Source organism: Tachypleus tridentatus, chromosome 5, assembly GCF_004210375.1.
Source record: "Tachypleus tridentatus isolate NWPU-2018 chromosome 5, ASM421037v1, whole genome shotgun sequence".
Lineage (NCBI taxonomy): Eukaryota > Metazoa > Arthropoda > Merostomata > Xiphosura > Limulidae > Tachypleus > Tachypleus tridentatus.
In genome coordinates, this window is record NC_134829.1 from 31,930,465 (window position 1) to 31,952,377 (window position 21,913).

At 33.5% G+C, this 21,913-nt stretch overlaps 1 protein-coding gene across 1 annotated transcript; it reads right to left on the bottom strand.

Annotated features, from left to right (window-relative positions):
* Positions 1–5,531: 5,531 nt before the first annotated feature.
* On the bottom strand, positions 5,532–21,745 carry LOC143250854 (chymotrypsinogen A-like). The gene is made up of 9 exons (XM_076501958.1): positions 21,591–21,745; positions 20,501–20,667; positions 19,878–20,106; positions 18,627–18,737; positions 17,098–17,311; positions 14,275–14,404; positions 10,387–10,522; positions 8,435–8,577; positions 5,532–5,816 (listed from the first exon to the last, which is right to left on the bottom strand). The coding sequence occupies exons 1-9, from the start codon at positions 21,661–21,663 to the stop codon at positions 5,622–5,624; spliced, it is 1,398 nt and encodes a 465-aa protein (XP_076358073.1). The 5' UTR covers positions 21,664–21,745; the 3' UTR covers positions 5,532–5,621.
* Positions 21,746–21,913: the final 168 nt, after the last annotated feature.

The window sequence follows — 21,913 nt, forward strand, 5'->3', positions numbered from 1 at the left end:
TCTTTTTTTCTGAAGCAAGCAAAATACTCTTGGTTTATTTCAATGCATAACATAAATAGTTTCTCATAACGAACCGGCCCGGCATGGCCAAGCGCGTAAGGCGCGCAACTCGTAATCCGATGGTCGCGGGTTCGCGCCCGTGTCGCGCCAAACATGCTCGCCCTCCCAGCCGTGGGGGCGTTATATTCGTTGGTAAAAGAGTAGCCCAAGAGTTGGCGGTGGGTGGTGATGACTAGCTGCCTTCCCTCTAGTCTTACCCTGCTAAATTAGGGACGGCTAGTACAGATAGCCCTCGAGTAGCTTTGTAAGAAATTCCATAAACCAAACCGTAACGGACCTTGCAGTAGAAATCAAGCGTACACGTTTATGTTATTTTGATGGTTGTAACAGGAATTCGAAAAACAAAAGAAATTTCTAAACGTGCGTTATATCTTTACACCTGATACTGTATATTACTTAAGTGCAATACAGTGATGACATAATACGTTTGAAAGTACGTTAAATATTCAATTAGCAAAGATAAAAAATATCGGTATATCGAATAAATATCCCAATGTTGTTATATACTCTTCAAAAAAAGAAACGCAATAGGCAAAATTTGAGACAAATTGTTAACAAGTTTATTCCGGGTTGTTCTGTATGACATGTGTAAAACTTTGCACATTCACTGCTGAACATCCAAAGTCTGCAAAGGCGAAGTCCACGCTCACAAGTTGAAGTTTAACGTCAATAACGAGTATGCCCCCCGTGAGCATCAATAACTGCTTGGCATCTCCTGCCCATGAAAGTGATGAGATGACGAATCACATCCTGTGGAATGGCTGTCCACTCAGCCTGCAAAGCTGCTGCAAGCTGAGGTAGAGTCTGCGGTTGAGGTTGTTGCCGTCGCAGACGTCGGTCCAACTCGTCCCAAAGATGTTCGATGGGGTTTAAATCTGGTGATCTGGAGGGCCAGGGAAGAACGTTGATGTTGTGGTGTCTCAAGAAGACAGTGGTGAGTCGGGCTGTGTGAGGACGGGCATTGTTATGTTGAAAATGATGGGTTGCACATGAAGCCTAAGAATCTCGTCGACGTATTGTTGAGCCGTAAGATTCCCTCGAATGTGCAAAAGGTCTGTTCGGGCATTGTAGGCGATGGCAGCCCACATCATGACGCTGCCAAATCTATCAACTTCCTGCACACAGTTTTCTGCAAAACATTCACCTCGGCGACGGTAAACACGGTCCTTCCATCCTGCCTACGAAGCATAAAACGTGATTCATCGCTGAACCAAACATGCGTCCATTGTCAATAAGGCCATACCCGATGTGCCCGAGTCCACTGCAGCCGTGCTTGACGATGTTGCTGGGTGAGGATGACGCCTCTGACTGACGTCGAGGTCGGATTCCTGCATCTCGTAGACGGTTGCGTACGGTCTGATCGGAAATCCTACGCAGCCCTAGTATGGTTGAGGCAGTAGACGTCGCAGTGGTGGTCCTATCCCGAAGGTGACGTAACCGGATGTAGCAATCTTGTGCGGGCGTGGTCACACGAAGTCTGCCAGATCCTGGACGGTCACGAGTTGATCCATGTTGTTGGTGACGTATCCGTAGCCTTGTGATGGTGCTTGGGTGGACATTCACAGCTCTGGCAACATCTGATCGAGATTCGCCTGCTTCCAAGCTACCAATGGCGTTGTACTTCAGTCAGTCTTGGCGTAACTGTATTGCGTGTCGGTGGCTTAACACTGAGCTATGGAAACCGAGAACCCGTCACTTTTATAGGGATTTTGCACATGTTGCACCTTCAGAACATGCAGGTCTCTTAAACAAATTTATTGGACATGAATGCGTTTTGGCGAAAAATCCGATGTTTTCCTCCGTTTTCACAGTGCACAACTTTTATTGTCATTTTGGTCTGACAATCAGTGCCTTAACACGTATAACATCACATACTCTGAGCTTGTAACGTTATTACATATATTTCTCTTTAAAATAAAAAAAATATCCTTTTTGCGTTTCTTGTTTTGAAGAGTATATATAGCACATGATATCCATTGGAATAATATAGAGAACAAACAACACATTTAAAAAAGTAAAGCAAAACTAATTTTCAGAAAGAAGTTACGATTTTCTATAAACATATTATTTAACTTTCGTCTCTGGAATCCATCTCCTTGGGTGTATATCAAATCTTGAAAACACCATGTGGAATAGAGTTAATTGGGCCATCTACATATGAAAAGTTTTTCACAGATCGGATTTAAATATGTTCCAAAGACCAGAATTTCAACTCTAACACTACCATGAACAGTTGGTATGACATTATTAACATGTACAACCTTACCATAATTTGACTTACATGATCATAAAAAGATGAGAATGCCTTACAAATGGAGAAAGATGTGAGACCCTGAGATACACTACATGGCAAAAAGTATGTGGACATCTGACCATCACACCCATATGTGCTTGTTGAACATTTCATTCCGAAACCATTCCCCTTTGGCCGCTATAACAGCATCCATTATTCTGGAAAGGCTTTCCACAAGATTTTGGAACATGGCTGTGAGGATTTGCTCCTATTCAGCTACAAGAGCATTAGTGCGGTCGGGCAAGAAGGCCTGGCTCGCAGTCGGCATTCCAATTCATTCCAAAGGTGTTCGATTGGGTTGAGGTTATGGCTCTGTGCAGGCCAGTTAAGTTCTTCCTCAACAACCTCGGCAAACTATGTCTTTATGGACCTCGCTGAATATATAATTCTATTTATTTATTATATTAATATAGGTATAAAGGCATTCCAAGGGGTATTGTTGTGCCAAAACAAAAAAAAGGCCTTCCCAGATTGTTATCACAAAGTTGGAAGCACACAATTCTTTAAAATGTCATTGTATGCTGTAATATTAAGATTTCCCTTCACTGGAACTAAAGAGCCTCGCCCAAACCACGAAAAATAACCTCAGACCATTATTCCTCTGCCACAAAAATTTGCAGTTGGCACTATGCATTCAGGAAGGTGTGTTCACCTGACACCTGCCAAACCCAAGTTCGTTCATTAGACTGCCAGGTAGTGAAGCGTGTTTCATCATTCCAGAAATCGAATTTCCACTGCTCCAGAGTCCAATTACAGTGTGCTTTACACCACTCCAGCCAAGTCTTGGCATTGTGCATGATGATCTTAGGCTTGTGTGTGGCTGCTCAGCCATGGAAACCCATTAAAGCTCCCAACGAACAGTTCTTGTGCTAACGTTGCTTCCAGAGGCAGTTTGGAACTCGGTAGTCAGTGTTGCGACTGTGGACAGACGATTTGTACGCGCTTCAACACATGGCAGTGACGTTCCGTGAGCTTGTGTGGCCTACCGCTTCGTGGCTGAGTTGTTGTTGCTTCTAGACGTTTCCACTTCATAATAACAGCACATCCAGTTGACCAAGGCAACTCTAACAGGGCAGAAATTCGACGAACGACTTGTTGGAAAGGTGGCATTCCATGACAGTATCACGTTGAAAGTCACTGAGCTCTTCTGTATAACCCATTCTACTGCTAATGTTTTTATATGTAGATTGCATGGCTGTATGTTTGATTTTTGATTTGGGTGTGGCTGAAATAGCTGAACCCACTAATTAGAAGGGTTGTTTACATACTTTTGGTCATGTAGTGTATATGAAGGGCAAAATGACCAAACAAAAACTGAGTCTCTGCCAAGAAGGTTTTAACAACAAAAAAAAAAACAAAAAAAAAAACATGTTAGGCCAGAGTTGAAGTATCAGCTAAAGTGTAGAACAGAAAGTGAAGAAAATCAGCAAAACTTCCTCAGGGCATCTGTGAAGATCCTCAGAGAGCCAGCTTAAGGAAGAAAGATAACAAAGAAGGGTATGCAAAACTAACAGTAGCTGCAGGATTCACCCCTGAAGAGGTAATAACAAATAAACAACTGATGATCAAACAATTTATAGTTTGCCTGATGGTAAGAAAGAGCAAACTGGTCAAAAGTCCTTTAGTTGACATTCAGTACATAATCAATCAGCTGGGTGGGTTATCTGTACATTTAATACATTACATTTAGGAAACAAGCCATAGTGCATAGTTAGAAAAGCAACAGTTCTAAGATTTAACTTCAATTTGCATAGACTCTCTTCTTGTCTAATGTTTTTCTATTTAAATTTTAGGTTAAAAGCCTGTTTTATGTAAAATGTACTTACTTCTCCATAAACTATGGTTGAATGTGGCATATTGGTTAGTATATTAGACTGTTGATCCTAAAGTCCATTATTTGTTTTCACTTCTCTAAAAACTATGGTTGAATGTGGCTTATTGGTTAGTATATTAGACTTTTATATGCAAAAACGGCTCGTTTGGGCTGAGAAAACACTTTACATAGAAGAGCGAACAAAGTCCGTTGTTTGTTTTTTGTTGCCTTATAAAAGTGACAATTATATCCTAGAATTTGGTTAAAGCAGAACACAAGAGCTGTGATTATTGCTGTTTTTCAGTACCTGTGTGATTATTACCATGATCTTTGTAAACCATTAAAATAATTGTCTCTAATGACTAAAGGATTTTACTTGAGGTTTGATGTTATTCTTTGGAAATTATTTTAATATAGTGACACAATATTAGCATAAGCCTTGTTGTTTAACTGGCATAAGCATAATTGCAGGTAACCATTTAGAAGTGGATTTTTAATTAATTAAATTATATCTTGTCATGTTACAACATTCCATGTAAATAAAAGTTTGAGAAAATGCATATCTTCTACGTTAATATTTTTAATGCGCTACCAAATCTTACCCTTTTCCATATCCTCTTCTGCTTGGCATAGTTGAGTGCACCATATTGTACGTCCTACTTAAATTCTATCCGTATTTTACTATTTTAAAGATAATAAGACAAAACGAACCAGGCTCAGCATGGCCAGGGGGTTAAGACACTTTTACTTTGAAGAGTGTTTGGCTCATGCCGTTTAAGTACATAATAGATAGTTTTACAGTTTAAGGGTTTGTGTTTTACAGTTTAAAGGTTTGTGTTTTACAGTTTAAAGGTTTGTGTTTTACAGTTTAAGGGTTTGTGTTTTACAGTTTAAAGGTTTGTGTTATTTTATGTGTTGTATATTCGTTCATGATATTTCAACTTGTCCTTTTATTGTAACATTTGTCGCGAGTTCGAACCCCAGTCACTCCAAACATGCTCGCCTTTTCAGCTGCAGGGGCGTTATAATGTTATGGTCAATCCCACTATCCGTTAGTAAAGGAAGAGCCCAAGAATTGGCGGTGGGTGATGATGACTAGCTGCCTTCCCTCTAGTCTTACATTAGGAACGGCTAATCACACGAAATGAACCAAGTTAGGAACGTAACCAATCTACCTTATAATAATGTAGAAGAAACATCACAATTATATGAACATTATTTTCGGCCTGGTTTACGACACTGAATGTTTAAGACTCAATTATACCAGACGTTTACACATTACATTCAGAAAGATATATTCGGCAGCACACTGATATAAGTTAGTATATTCAGGTTATTCCCCCATAAACAATCAGACAAATTAAATAACACACTTGCACAGTACAATTTATTTATAAAAGCAACATACAAACTTTAATACCAACGTTGGTTTTATTTCAATTCATCTTTTATAATTCACGCACGACAGTTAGTTACACGTCCAGCCTCTACATCGTCCATTATCTGCTTAATCCAGTTAACATAGGCAGATACTTTAGCAAAAATTGCCGGGTGTTGTTTGACTCCGCACGATCTCGGCCCCCACGATACTGTGCCATATAGATTCCACATTTTGTCCTTTAGTGCCACCATGGGACCGCCACTGTCTCCCTAAATACACGCAAATAAATATTCATAAGTAAATAAGTTAAATAACAACAATGAGTTCAAATAGCTACTGGAATAATCAAAGTGAGAAAGGAGTTATTAGGCAAAGAGTTGATAAAAATGTTAGTTTGCTGTAATATTTCAACTACTGAGTTGTAGCCATCGTCAGTTTAGTCTGATGATGACAACAGTATGGTAATTAAAAGCTGGAGTTTGGTAAATACCAACATAGAGTGAAAATTTTGTTTATTTATTTAATGATGTTCTCACATTGAATCTATGAGAATCCAAAACTTATAATTGTTAAGATGAATCTGCTATAACAGTAACAATCATCTACAAGTCTGCTCAAGCATACAATTACCCATTAATTTCGTGATGTCACAAACACGCATGTATTTTGAAAATTAAAAATCATCACATCAACAGCAAGTTGGAATAATTAAATAATTAAAGGAAGTGGTCGTGAGAAGAATTAGATCAGTTCTCAAAACCAAAAATTAATAATTTATAGAAGTTCACTGTTGGTGAATTTTCACTTACTTAAACTGTGGAAACACCCTAATTATTTACGTAGTTACATCTATTATATATATAGAAGTCTAGAAGGGTTAGATTTCTACAATACTTTATTCCATATACCAAACGTAAGTATATGATATCAAACCAATTATTCAATTTACCACTTATTTGTATTATACAGGTTTGGGAGAATTCCGTCTCTAATCAGTAATTATCAAAATATTATAACTATTAATATAGTTTTGTTTCTCAACTTGCCCTTTTTCAGAGTTATTTTGGAAAATGGAATTCTCTGAAATCAGTATAACTCAACTAATGGTAAGTGGTAAATATAATGATAGATTAAACATTATATATGTATTCCCAGTATTATAAATAGCCTGTCTATAGAATAACATTGAATACCAACTTAGTAGCATTAATATTACATATTCTTCAAGACAAAGTTTCATTGTGTAAGTAGAAGATATCTAGAAACATATAAGTTTATTTCAAACCAATGTTTCCCTTATATATATAAACATATATAGTTATCAAACATTTCATATAAGAACCATTACTAATTAATTGTCATTATATTGTTTAATTTCTGTCTTTTTGTCTTTGTTTGCTAATTGTAGTTGACATTAATAAAGTTTAATAAAACTATCATAAAAAGAGAAATATAGTTTAGACTGTTAATTCCTATAACTGGTTATATGAACAAATAAATTATTTCTTGCAAAAATATTTCATTTCAAGAAAAACTGATATGTTTATGGTATTTTAAAATAATAAAACAAATTATACTTGTCAAACAGCACCAAAAACACAATCAAATAACAATCTTCGCGTTTAGTTAATACAAAAAACAAACATAAGCCTGATGCAACAACGTTCAAAAGATTAAACAGATAACATTTTCTGTAAATAATTATCATAAAGAAAATTAAAAGAACGCTTACAGAATAATATTCAATAACTGCTGCCGACTATTATAATAAAATAAACATATCATTTTCAAAACAAAGTTCCGTAGATCAAACAGTATCACTAAAAGCCAGATTTCGATACTCGTAAGGGAAGAGAACCAGATTAGGTAGTTTTGCGTTTAATGACAAACGAAAGAAACAGTTAAGCAATATCTATAGCTATTATCATAAAAAAATAAAAATGACAAAACTAGTTCGATAGTTTAATCTAGTTATCATGAGATAATAAACATAACAAGTCAACAGCTTATACAGAAAATAGTCTCTGTTTCTAGTTCACATAAAGTCAAAGATAAAATTTACACAGATAATAGATTCTATGGCTAACATTGTAAGAAAGGAAACATATTACTGACAAAACAATCTTTAAAATACAGCATTCTCTGTGTCTAGTTATCAGAGGAATATTAGCATAACATCTAGAAACAATGTTCAACATTCTAAACATAGAATAATGTCAGACTTTGTTATCATAGTTTAGTAAATACAACACTAAATAATAATAATTATTTCAAAACAAAATTCTGTAGTTCACTTAGATAACATTATCCATGGCTATTATCGTAAAGAATAAACATAATACTCATAAACATAGTTCAATAATAGTCTCTATAACTGTTATGTTAAGAAAATAAACACAATATTTGTAAACAGAGTTAAACTATTTAAACCGATAACAGCATTTCTGTCTAGTAATCATAAGATAATAAATGTATTAACTACCACACAGTTTTTAAATTTAAGTACATAATAATTTCTATATGTAATTATCATAAAAATAGACATTACAAAAACTCAAAAGTTTTAAACAAATATAAGCCTTTATACTGAGTATTTAAATGAAAATTAAAACTTGCAGAATAAAGTTTAACAGTTGAAACAAATAACATGTTTTGTGCCTACTCATCATAATAAAACAAATATAACACAAAATAGAAACACGAATTTTAACTTTATAAGCCCATAGGCCTGCCGCTGAGTCACTAGTGATCAAAAGAAAGCTGAACAGTCTAACGGTCTTTATGCCTACTTATCATAAGAAAATAAACACAATTACAAAACAATGTTCAACAGTTTAAATAGATAATAGTGTAACTGTTATCACGAGAAAATAAAGATAATACTTACAAAACAGGTGTTAAATCCACCAGTTTCATAACCAGTACAGATGGAGTGCTTAAACAATGGGAGTACAAGGTTGTAATTGTTACAGGTGTTCCAGCTCATAACTGGAATCATCACCTGCTTTAGCACATCAAAGTGTCCAGTTCCTTCAAGAGAACGAAGAAGAATTATATATATATATCACTACCAAGTTTTAAAATGTTTGGTAATTTAAATTATTTTAAAAGATTAATCAACGTCTTAGAAATAATAGCGCGCTAACATAATTATGTTCTATTTATTCAGTGCATGAAAAGATGCCATTAGTATTATACAATGAAAACATAAAAATATAATTTCCTTTTCTATGAAAAGTACAAGTTCATAATAATGGCTGAGATGTTTTCAACCCTCAACCACGTTTTCGATCAAGACATATTTTAGTGATTAAAACATCTGAAATGTTTTAACACATTAACTTGAAGTTTATTCTTTTTATATCGGTTAAAAAGTGTTTCACAATAAACGTGTTTTTTTTCATTAAATTAACTGTCATTTTTCTCCATAACGACTCGTGCCTTTTCAAAGACTTGTAACCGATAAAATTAATAGTGATAATTGTTTTCAGTAACGCGGCATTATTAAATACAACAAGCGTTTTATTTAAGTTCTTTAAATAAAGCTTCTTTCATGAACTTTACGACAGACAAAATTGTATTTTCTTTAACATAACGCACCATAAATCAAATGCATGTTACTAGTGTGAATACCGAGCTGTAGATTATATTATTCTTTCAAACAATATTTTGTCTTCTACTATTAAAGCGTAAGTTAATCTACAGCTTTTCCCATTGTTTGAACAATAATTTAGCTTCTAGTATTAAACTACAAGAAACTGTTTAACATCATTAGTCAACCTTTTGCAACTGTTTAAATAATAATTATTACTTAACTTCTTCCAAAATCAAACTACCATCACTGTTGAAGAAGCAGTTAACATAACAATTTCCTTTATTATTAAAGTACTTGTTAATCTGTCAATGTTTCCATAATGATACATCAGGTAACCTGAATACCAAAGTACTAAACTAAACTAATTATTTCATCTACCAGTTCACCAATGTTGCGTTAGTTAGCCTAACAATCATTTTTCTAATGCTTCATTACCTAATCTAACTTCCTTTCTTTGAACAAGGATTTGAGTAATATTTTAAATTAATTGGTAACTATTGTATTAACACTACATTAGTTCACCTGTCTTCTATTCCATTAAAACTATATTAATTAATCAGTAACTATTTCATTAATACTACTTCAATTACCCTGTCTACCATTTCATTAATACTACTTTAGTTACCCTGTCTATCATTTCATTAATACTACTCTAGTTACCCTGTCTACTATTTCACTAAAACCACTTTAGTTGTCCTGTCTATCATTTCATTAATGCTACTTCAGTTACCCTTTCAACCATTTCACTAACATTACTTTAGTTACCCTGTCTACCATTTCACTGACACTACTTTAGTTATCCTGTCTACCATCTCACTAATACTACTTTAGTTACCCTGTTCACCATTTTACTAACATTACTTTAGTTACCCTGTTCACCATTTCACTAACATTACTTTACTTACCCTATCTACCAGTTCACTAACACTACTTTAGTTACCCTATCTACCATCTCACTAATACTACTTTAGTTACACTATCAATTCACTAATACTACTTTAGTTACACTATCAATTCACTAACACTACTCCAATTACCCTGGCTACCATTTCAATAATACTACTTTAGTTACCCTGTCTACCATTTCACTAATACTACTTTAATTACCTTGTCTACCATTTCACTAATACTAGTCTTGTTACCCTGTCTGCCATTTCACTGAGACTGCATTATTTAATACGTCTGCCTTCGTAGTTTTATTATAAGCCTTAAAGAGTTAACAAAATCATTGAATTTTTTGTTACCAAAAGTCGACCCCCAGCCTGTTGAATGAACAAGTGTTCCTGTTTGTAGCTCTTCGTCCTTTTGTGGCAGACAGACAGGTTGGATACCATCTGAGTAATACACTGGCGCATTCAGTTGCACCAGAGCTATGTCATTCTATTTAGAGGAAATTATCTTATTAGAACTCAAAACAAATAAAGTATTTCGAAACAGTACACAAATAATAGTTTTTGGTTTTATTATTCGTCAAATGTGATGAGAGGATCACTTGAAGAATCTCTAAGTTTTCCTCATGTATGATAGATACAACTCAGCCATTTTCTTTCTAACACTTCTCTTTCCAATAACAGTTGTGATGTCAAACATTTGTAAAATACGTGATTCCTGAAAGAATTGTTTTCTAAAATTGGAAACAATGGTATAAAATAGCTCAAAATTGAAGATGTGGCATCATATTGCTTAACCGTAGCCTAAATATGAGTTACATTTTCTCATTTATGAACTAAAGACTTACCGCGACACACAGGTGGATAAAACACTACGTGTCAAGATAAGAGTTGGGTTAATATAAAAGGTAACTTAACTTACCCATAAAATAAAAGGTAGTAGAAGAAAAGTTATCTCAAGTTTTGTTAACAACGTATTCTCACAATATACTTCACTGTCGATATAAATATTGTTGTTTTCAATTAAAATGATTAAAATTTCACAAAGTTTCATCTTTGTTTACACATTCGAAAACGTTAGCACTGTTTAATCACATTGTAAATTTCGTTACCAATTTAGAAGTAATATAGGCTATCCATGAAAAACTAAGAGATTTATTTTCATCCGTTCTACACATAGATTTATAATAACGGCACTTGTAATTAGTACATTAAACACTTAGTTGACATCAAGGAACTAAACTGGATTAGATGTAATAAACCAGAATATAAAACCTTATAGTATTTCTCGTTAAATGTAACATTCTGTTTTTGCCATTCTAACTAGATAAAAAGGTTAAAATATATCAAAAGTTTATTTACAATGAACTTCACAAATGCCTTTATACAGCAGTATTAAGATAAAATAACGTATTGTTCTTAAGAGGTTAAAATATATCAAAAGTTTATTTACAATGAACTTCAGAAATGCCTTTATACAGCAGTACTAAGATAAAATAACGTATTGTTCTTAAGAGGTTAAAATATATCAAAAGTTTATTTACAATGAACTCCACAAATGCCTTTATACAGCAGTATTAAGATAAAATAACGTATTGTTCTTAAGAGGTTAAAATATATCAAAAGTTTATTTACAATGAACTTCACAAATGCCTTTATACAGCAGTATTAAGATAAAATAACGTATTGTTCTTAAGAGGTTAAAATATATCAAAAGTTTATTTACAATGAACTTCACAAATGCCTTTATACAGCAGTATTAAGATAAAATAACGTATTGTTCTTAAGAGGTTAAAATATATCAAAAGTTTATTTACAATGAACTTCACAAATGCCTTTATACAGCAGTATTAAGATAAAATAGCGTATTGTTCTTAAGTGGTTAAAATATATCAAAAGTTTATTTACAATGAACTTCACAAATGCCTTTATACAGCAGTATTAAAATAAAATAACGTATTGTTCTTAAGAGGTTAAAATATATCAAAAGTTTATTTACAATGAACTCCACAAATGCCTTTATACAGCAGTATTAAGATAAAATAACGTATTGTTCTTAAGAGGTTAAAATATATCAAAAGTTTATTTACAATGAACTTCACAAATGCCTTTATACAGCAGTATTAAGATAAAATAACGTATTGTTCTTAAGTGGTTAAAATATATCAAAAGTTTATTTACAATGAACTCACAAATGCCTTTATACAGCAGTATTAAAATAAAATAACGTATTGTTCTTAAGAGGTTAAAATATATCAAAAGTTTATTTACAATGAACTCCACAAATGCCTTTATACAGCAGTATTAAGATAAAATAACGTATTGTTCTTAAGAGGTTAAAATATATCAAAAGTTTATTTACAATGAACTTCACAAATGCCTTTATACAGCAGTATTAAGATAAAATAACGTATTGTTCTTAAGAGGTTAAAATATATCAAAAGTTTATTTACAATGAACTTCACAAATGCCTTTATACAGCAGTATTAAGATAAAATAGCGTATTGTTCTTAAGAGGTTAAAATATATCAAAAGTTTATTTACAATGAACTTCACAAATGCCTTTATACAGCAGTATTAAAATAAAAGAACGTATTGTTCTTAAGAGGTTAAAATATATCAAAAGTTTATTTACAATGAACTCCACAAATGCCTTTATACAGCAGTATTAAGATAAAAGAACGTATTGTTGAAGCAAGAGAAACAATCCACACGACTCGCCTGTACTCTAGTTAACTATTTATTTTAGAAACCTAGACAAATGTTACTCATTTATTTCACGAAATACCCTTTTTGTGGTTAACAACACGTATTAAATTTCTTTGAACTAGCTCAATGATGGTAGTATAATGTTGTAAACGGTAAAAGGTTTTATACATCTTAATGCAAAGAATGCCTTCGGAGACATTACATTCGAGGTAGTATATGTCACCGTGTTAGCGTACAAAATTTTCAAACTTAATTATCTAATGTCTCATTTAGCGAATCTTCAAATCAATAATATGACTCTGATACATATTTTATTGAATCATCTAAGTTAAAGTAAACCTAACAAGTGACTTGATTATTTTAAGGCTTAAAATGAGTGGAACTTCCGCAAGTTAAGCTTTTCAGTTCTTGAAATAATGCGTGAGATGTTACAACTTACGTTTCTAATAATAAGCCTGAAGTAGCACAGCGGTATGTCTGTGAACTACAACGGTAAAATACGAGTTTCGCTACCCACTGTGTTCCTTTGTACTTAATTCGCAAACGCAAACTGACGTGGCAGGGGTTTAGTTTAGAGAGAGAGAAATCAGGAGAGTTCTCTCTCCAACTGGGGTGTTCAGGAACGTTGTGGTTCCTCTTTGTCCCCTTTCGTGAATTGTTATTAGGTTTAGTTTTATTTATTTATTTTTTAAATAATTTTTGACTCTTTTTTTTTTTGGGGGGGGGGTGGAGGATGTCACTCTAAATGTTATCTTGGACGGAGGAAAAGGCAGCAACGGAGAGAAGGGCCATGTCCCGTCCCGAAAGGAAGAAGTCAAGCAAATATGAACATGAATTCAATTCAAACGACCCGACTCAGAGTCTGGCAATAAAGTTGCCTGGGCTGGGATCTAAAAATCCAATGCCTAAGTTTTTGCTGTGGGGAAACGGGAGTGCCCCGAGAAAACCCACTTTCACAGGACAGGCGTCGAAAATTTTGCCTGTCGTGTGCCCGATATCTGAAAGAAAAAAAGGAATACATATTATTGACATGAATTTATTTCTTTAGATACTTTGTTGTGTAACTTGTGATTCTTGAAATAAGTTGTAAGGTGAAATGTATTTTGTTGGTGCACTTGTTAATTTGTATAGTGATGCCGTTAGTTTGTTTCTATTTTCTGCTTTTAGATAATATTTGTACTTAATTTCAAGCAAACAAGCCTTTTTAACGATAAATAAGTCTATGAGTCATCTAAGAGTCACAGAAGACTCCAGATGAAAGCTCAATGTATTAACCCTTGTGTCTTTACCTTTTTAATGATAAATACGTCTGTGAGTCATCTAAGAGTCACAGAAGACTTCAGATGAAAGCTCAATGCATTAAACCTTGTGTCTTTACTTTGTACGTCCACAAATATGAAAATAAATTGAAAATATCTCCTGACTATACGGTAAAGTATAAAACTATATATATATATATCAATAGCACCTCTTTTTTTTTATTCTCGTGAATTCCATTTATTTACCCAAAAGGTTTAATAAAATTGAACTTACCCACAAGTACACACCACTAAAATCTCTATTGACACATATGTGGTTTGGATAACGAACGATTTCTTCAGGATCTTTTTCCCAACGGTGATGCTTTCCAAAGATAAGTTTAAAGCTAGTTTTCCCTCTGTTACTAAAGAAAATATTTGACAGATTGTTCATATATCATGATAAAACAAAGTATTATTTAAGTTTTAATCTGTTTATATATTTCTTATCTGACTTTCCCTGAACAATTTGTTTTTAGAAAAGAAGGAAGAAATTATTATCACCATTCGATAAGGAGGGTACTGTTGTCCGTGTATGTGTGAGCGGTACTGTTGTCCGTGTGTGTGTGAATAGTACTGTTGTCCGTGTGTGTGTGAGTGGTACTGTTGTCCGTGTGTGTGTGTGAGTGGTACTGTTGTCCGTGTATGTGTGAGTGGTACTGTTGTCCGTGTGTGTGTGTGTGTAGTACTGTTGTCCGTTTATGTGTGTGAATGGTACTGTTGTCCGTGTGTGTGTGAGTGGTACTGTTGTCCGTGTGTGTGTGAGTAGTACTGTTGTCCGTGTGTGTGTGAGTGGTACTGTTGTCCGTTTATGTGTGTGAATGGTACTGTTGTCCGTGTGTGTGAGTGGTACCGTTGTCCGTGTGTGTGTGAGCGCCGACAGTATAACTCGAAACGCTTTTTCTTCATGTCATAATTGTTGAGTGTCCATCAAGGGCCAAATTATAAATTTTGAGTGAATGTACGTCAGAAGCTAGACCACACTAAAAGTATGCCACTTACAATGGTGACAAGTTGCAGCTTAAAAAAACTGTCAAAACCCAAGAACAAATTCAACATGACCCTAGACCAAACTCTTCGTGGTTGAAGAATTGTTTCATGTGTAATTTAGGTTGGTTACTGTGTTAAAAAAAAAAAAAGTGAAGTAGGTGTTGCATTCCTAGAGTGTCTATCTAGCTGTTAAACATTTGTACACAATGTGTACTTTAAGATGAAGAGTATAATCTCTCTAGAAGCACACTTACGTTTGTACATCCTTAAGTACCTATGCTCACATTAATAAAGATATAATCATGTGCAAATGCTTTATCTAAAAATCGAGGTTTGTAAATGAATAGCATATATTCAGTTAAGAGGCAATTTTTTAAAATACCAATGTTCAATTTAAGAAGGATATTTTTAAATGCACATACACAACGTCAGCACCAAATCACTTAGTTATTTGTTCACAAATGTTGGTGATAAAAATATATTTTCATATTTATCACAGAACAGCACTCTTGTGATAAACATATATACTAAACTAACTGTAAAAAATGGCACGACCTCGGCATGGCCAGGTGGTTAAGGCGCTGGACTCGCAATCTGAGGGGCGATGGTTCGAATCCCCGTCACACCAGACATGCTCGCCCTTTCAGCCGTGGGGGCGTTATAATGTTATGGTCAATTCCACTATTCGTTGGTAAAAGAGTAGCCCAAAAGTTGGCGGTGAGTGGTGATGACTAGCTACCTTCCCTCTATTCTCACACTACTAAATTAGCGTCGGCTAGCGCAGATAGCCCTCGTGTAGCTTTACGTGAAATTCAAAAACAAACAAAAAATAACGAGATGTTAAAAAACCTTCTACACTATCACTGAATAAACATTGTTATCATTATCAAAGTAATTTTATGATAAATTTTGATTATGATTTCATTTGAATTACTATTTGAATAAACTCTAATTATTTTAGTATTATTCCATTTATTACATCACTGACACCAGATACTACATGCCAATAAAATATTTTGGTTAGTATTGTTGAAAAATTAACTATAATTAAATTTTTCCTTACAATGTTCACTCGAATTTTGAGTTTTAGAAATTTCACTCACATTAGAATGTCTTTTAAGCTAGTTTGATCATGCTGTGCTTTCAATTAACTATTATATTAAAATAATTGAAAAAACCGACGTAACGGATTTACTAATATATATTTGTTTTAATATTGATGTTTGTTCTAGTTAAATATGTATTTCAAAATGCATGCGACGTATATTATTCTCTAAATTTGTAGAAGACTTTCGAGTATAACAACCAACAATATATGTTCCACATCATTACTAACTGAACTTTCGAGAACCTCGCCTCAAGTTTATAAATCGACGCGGCAAGAGACAGTTTTCAAAATAATATTGTTGGTTTGCTACACTTAGCATAAACATTGAAAGCTGTAACTGTGACAAACGCTTATTAATAGGAAAACTAGAGAACTACAGGTACGTTTATAGAGTTAGAACAGTATAAACCGTTTGGCTTCAGAGAATTAACTTCGGACGTTAGTACTTATACGAGGACATTAGATGTTTTTGTCGGTGAAAAACATACGTATGCTCAGTGAAGCAGCTAGCTAGTTTACTCGTTAAGTGAACTGTACCGCTATCAACTCAGAATTAGTTCGCTCATCGTGAACGTTGATAAAATATTCAGATTCAGGCAGATAGAAGACTCAGTATTGTTTGTAAGTTTGTAAAACGTTTTTATGTAAATCATTATTTATAATAACTGTTATTAGAAATTGTATTATTGTTTGTATATTAAAATATATCTGTGTTAAGAAAGAAAAATTTGTTATGAATGTTGTTGGAAAATATAATAAATTTGATACATGTCGACATTTAATTACCTTCTAAATTAAAATTAAAATTTCAGTCGTGAAATTGTAATACGTAATATAATAAATCGGAAGCTCGTCCAAGATAAATTAAAATATGTAACACCCGTTAGATTGATGAGAGGGAACAAATGAGCTTTATATTTTATTTCTAGTGTGAGAACAGTAACTTGTATAATTGCTTACGCGACACAGTGTCCTGCTGTAAGTATCCACATCGTGTTGATCAAAACTCCTCCACAGAAGTGCCCTTCAGGATAAGTCCCTGTTACTTGTAAGCTGACCTGCCAAGGCCAACTGCCTTGGATAGCTTCCTGTCCACCAATTATTCTGTCTCCATTTCCAGTAACAGGTGGGATTGGAGTATATCCACATACATCTGGATCTATTCTCTTGAAACCTTGAGAAAGTATAAAATAACAATGGTTGGAGCATAATCTATATTAGTTACAAATACAAAACATGCAATAACTATGTACTAGTGATCCATATCTTAAAACACTATTAAACATAAAACTGACAAATATATGAAATTATTTTTGTTAAATTTAAAAGGGCTCTTATCATGAAAGTGAAGAAACATCACAAACTAAACGTATTCTAAAGAAACAAGACATATAACTGCTCTGAAATTCAAAATCTGATATGTATATCAACATATGACATGAAAACTTCGAAGAACTTAATACCTAAACACAGACTAAGCATATGGTAAAAGGTTAATGTGAAAAGTTACAAGAAAAGAGTTCTTCCGCTTCGTGCTAAAGCGCAATATTACGTTATTGGCTATCGGTTCTCTGCCCACCACAAATATCGAACCTTGATTTTTAGCGTTATAAACTCACACGCTAAATGCTGAGCGACTGAGATTACAATGAAGAACAAACTATCTTTCAAACAAATACAAACATCAACAAATATTCTAGACAAATAACCTACTCACAGTGCTGTCTTAATATTAGTTGATTATACTTTTCTGGCCCCCTAGTGGCACAGCGGTATGTCTGCGGGCTCACCCCGCTAAAAACTGGGTTTCGATTCTCGTGGTGGGCAGAGTACATATAGTCCATTGTGTAGCTTTGTGTTTAATTTTAAACAAACAAACATAATTTTCTGTGAGACGTATTGCACTGTAAATGATTGCATTTCATAAATTAGAGTTTGTAAATCTCAAACAGAAGCTTTCGTACTATTCAAATTCTAATACGTAAAGCCACATTTATTGGCTTGCCCTCTGACAGTGAAATATTTTTACTTATAATACACTAATGAAACACAAGTTATTTCATGATCCAACATAGAACCTGCTGATGCACATTCTATCATGAAATTGTAATAATATCAAAACTGTTGTTCTCAAACAATGAGATTGTTATGAAACAATCTCCGTTTCGAATATGTTGATTTACATTAATCTTTCATTTATTTTTAGTTAAATTATTTAGTACCTAGCAATCCATGCCTTAGAATACCGGATACCAAAGATAGACAAACACAAGTGATAGAAAAATTATCATACCAAGGTAGTATTGGCATAAATAAATACCTCACAAAAAATTCTAAAGAAATTAGAGTTTATCAACTTGTAGAGATAATTTAAGCTTAATTGTTTCTGAAAATTATATCCGTAGACACTAATACCAAAATGTGTTAAATGAAATAGCAAACACCGTTTAGATGTACATGAACCGGTATAAAAAATAACAGTTCATTACCACAAGACTGCTCGTCAGTTCCGTCACCGCACTGGTCAACGTTGTCACACATCTGTGACCTAGGGACACATTTGTCATTACGACAGCGTAGATAATTTCCCGGGCAGGTTGCTAATGGTAATATTAACAGTGAAATTAATGTTTTGTCACAATTCAAACTAGCAGTTTAATAAATAGCTATAGGGGTTTCAAAAGATAATTTTTAAATGTTTTAAACTTTACAATTAATATTTTATATTATTTTTATATGTTATATTTTATGCTTAAATATATTCTGCTGGTTATTTACTTGTGTAAATAGATAATGTATCTTGTAAAAGCTCTACACACAAATTTATGGCTTAAACATCGAAAAATGGAGTCATTCTGGATTTCAATAGGCCTAAACTGTGTTATATATTAAAAAAAACTTACAACCACAAAGGCTCTTAATAGAATTCCTATTATTTTGTAAATCACTGAGTTCAAACAATAAATGTATATAAAAAGCATTTTAGATGGATCTTTTGTCTCTCACAAGTCACTATCCAGAAGGACTTTCGTCAGCTACGCTGGATGATACAAAGCTCACCTGCAACACAATTTACATATTGTGTAAAGATAGATGGATATTAATTTCTATTTTTCTCGTCACTAGTTTGAAACGTGCAGTAAACAGCAGAGTTATATGAACAAAAAAGAATCATTTGTAGTCTAAATCAATGAATCTCAATCGGCAAAAAGACGCACAGCTATAAACCTTCTAGATAGGACAGTTGGGATTTCTCTATGTGAACATTTTGTATTGTGCCACATAACTAAGTGAGCCTTGAGGTACAAAAAATTGTTAAACCCGGTCTAAGTTATCTTTATTAGGCCTAGATTTCAAAGCCAACTTTCGGTAACTTTGAGATTCCCATTTCGCGTTTTAAAATAGGTTTTGATAAACTTTGTGTTTCGTTGTCTATCTCTGATGCTGACTTATTGTATTGGACGAAATGCTTCTTTGGCAATGATTTGTGGGAGTCAAAGCATAAATTTAAAACGCTGTTTTACAACCTATGATCCAATTTATTTTTATGGCAAATGTTAGGCCTGAAAGCTAACAGCCAAACCTATGTAATGTAACGTTGTGGCTACTTTTCCTTTAGAATTTCTATTTCAACATATGTAAAAACATGATCGAATTTTTTCTAATAGTTTTATTTACTTGATGGTATGTTTGTATTCAAGGTTTATATAAGTAGATAAAAAATAATTTAAATAGCTTACAATCGACATTTAACACCTCGTACTCTAACTCAAAACCAGAAAATTCGAACATATCGTCGCTTCGAAATTCAATGGAAAGAGACGAACCACTGGACAGTGTGAATTTTGATGGCATATCATTTCCACAATACTTTCTCACTGCGTTATTCCATTTTTTAATAGCAACAAAGTCCTTATTACATCCAGGAGTCAATTCGATTCCCATACTCATAAAACGAAAGGATACAAACTAAACATAGTAAAGAAGAGAACATCCTATAAGATCAGAATATATTATCGTCCACGTTTAATGACACCAAAGAAATAAATTTATTATCATTCTAAACTGTTTCAAACAACCCTCGGTTAGAGGAATGTATTTTTTAAAGAATAATGCAATGTTTAGATATAAAAATTGTATAAAGGACTTCAAGTTTTTTCTCTTAAACTGAAAGACATTTGAAGCATATTTTTCCCTAATAAATCGTTGATAGTTGTGGTTAATAGCGTTTAGAAATCTCGTGGAGTATTTGGTAAATGTTATTATAATAATAATATGAGTGCGTTTGTAACGATAGCGAATAAAACTGTATATTAACAACACACTATTTTTAAGCGTTTAAAAAAAGGAAGGCGTTACATACCTGGTTAGGTCCGACCGTTGAAAACCCCCATTCACACTTGGAATTTTTAGGATAAGTGTTTAAATTTGAACCAAATGGAGATCTAATTGTACCTTTCAAACCCCGCATCTCTTGACGCTGAAAAACTCGGCAAGCAATTGTAACGTCTCCATCGTCCCAAGGAAGAACTGAATGAAATGTCGATTCGTTTCAGTAAATGATATGACTGCCAAGCCATAATCATTACAGAATATTTGTCATTAGCGTTAACAATGAAGGGCTATTTTACACAACTAGTAACTCAAAAAGTTTGAAATGTTATGAGTATGTATGCAACTCTACGAGGAAATCTAAACATCATTTCATGTCGTTCTGCTTAAGTGTCAATTTACACTTGATTGATTATGTTTAACACAATAATATCCCACCAAAAGAATACTTTCTTAAACACTAAGTTGTGGTATCTTAGGATATAATTAGGATATAATACTTGAAAAAATAGCACTAATGTAGCTTTTAAAAGCGTCCAAAAGGACCACTCTATACTTATATATATATATATATCAAATAAAAAATAAAAAAACAAAAGACATCAAACATACTTGAAAAAATAGCGCTAATGTATGTAGTTTTTAAAAGCGTCCAATCAACAATTTCATACAAAACACATTATGATTAGTAAATATGAAATTCTAGTAATTTTTCAGAATAAAAGTAGATATTCAGTTAAACTACTTAAGTTTCTGGGCTCTCTTAGTTACATTGCATCTTTATCCTTTAATTTACCTTGCACCTTTACCACATGATCATTGCAAAGATGTTGTACATTTCATCTCATTATGCTGTAATGAAGAAATCTATTGGTTAATTTTATAAGATATGGTTTAATACCGCCTAGACTACTGCTATTGTACAACAGGTAGTGTCTTGCTTTGGAAAGCCACCCAGACATATTCCAACTGATATTAATAGACTAACATCATCTAGGCTGTTATAACTGTACAAAAGAAAGTGTCATAAGTTGAAAAGCCAACTAGAAATAAACTACAACCTCTAACAGAAGGCGAACTCTATTCAAACTATTATTACTACAGAACAGAGAGTGTCTTACGTTGGGAAGCCACCAAACAGATAAAACATAAAGCGCATAATGCTGAACCTAGAATATTACACAACCATGCCATAGTGTTTCACTATCAAATGAAGTTGTTAATAGACGTTCGGGAAAATCTATGCTCAAAGTACATACGCAGATGTGTATATTTATTATAAATGATGTGTAAACACGTGAGCACAGGGCTGACCAACAGCTTGATCACGTGATATGGAAAAACTAGTGAACATCAGATGTTTCAATATCCGTGGGAAACAAAACAGTTGTTTCCTTATCTTTTCCTATGGTTAGGTACAGTACATTCCAACTGACTGTTATCC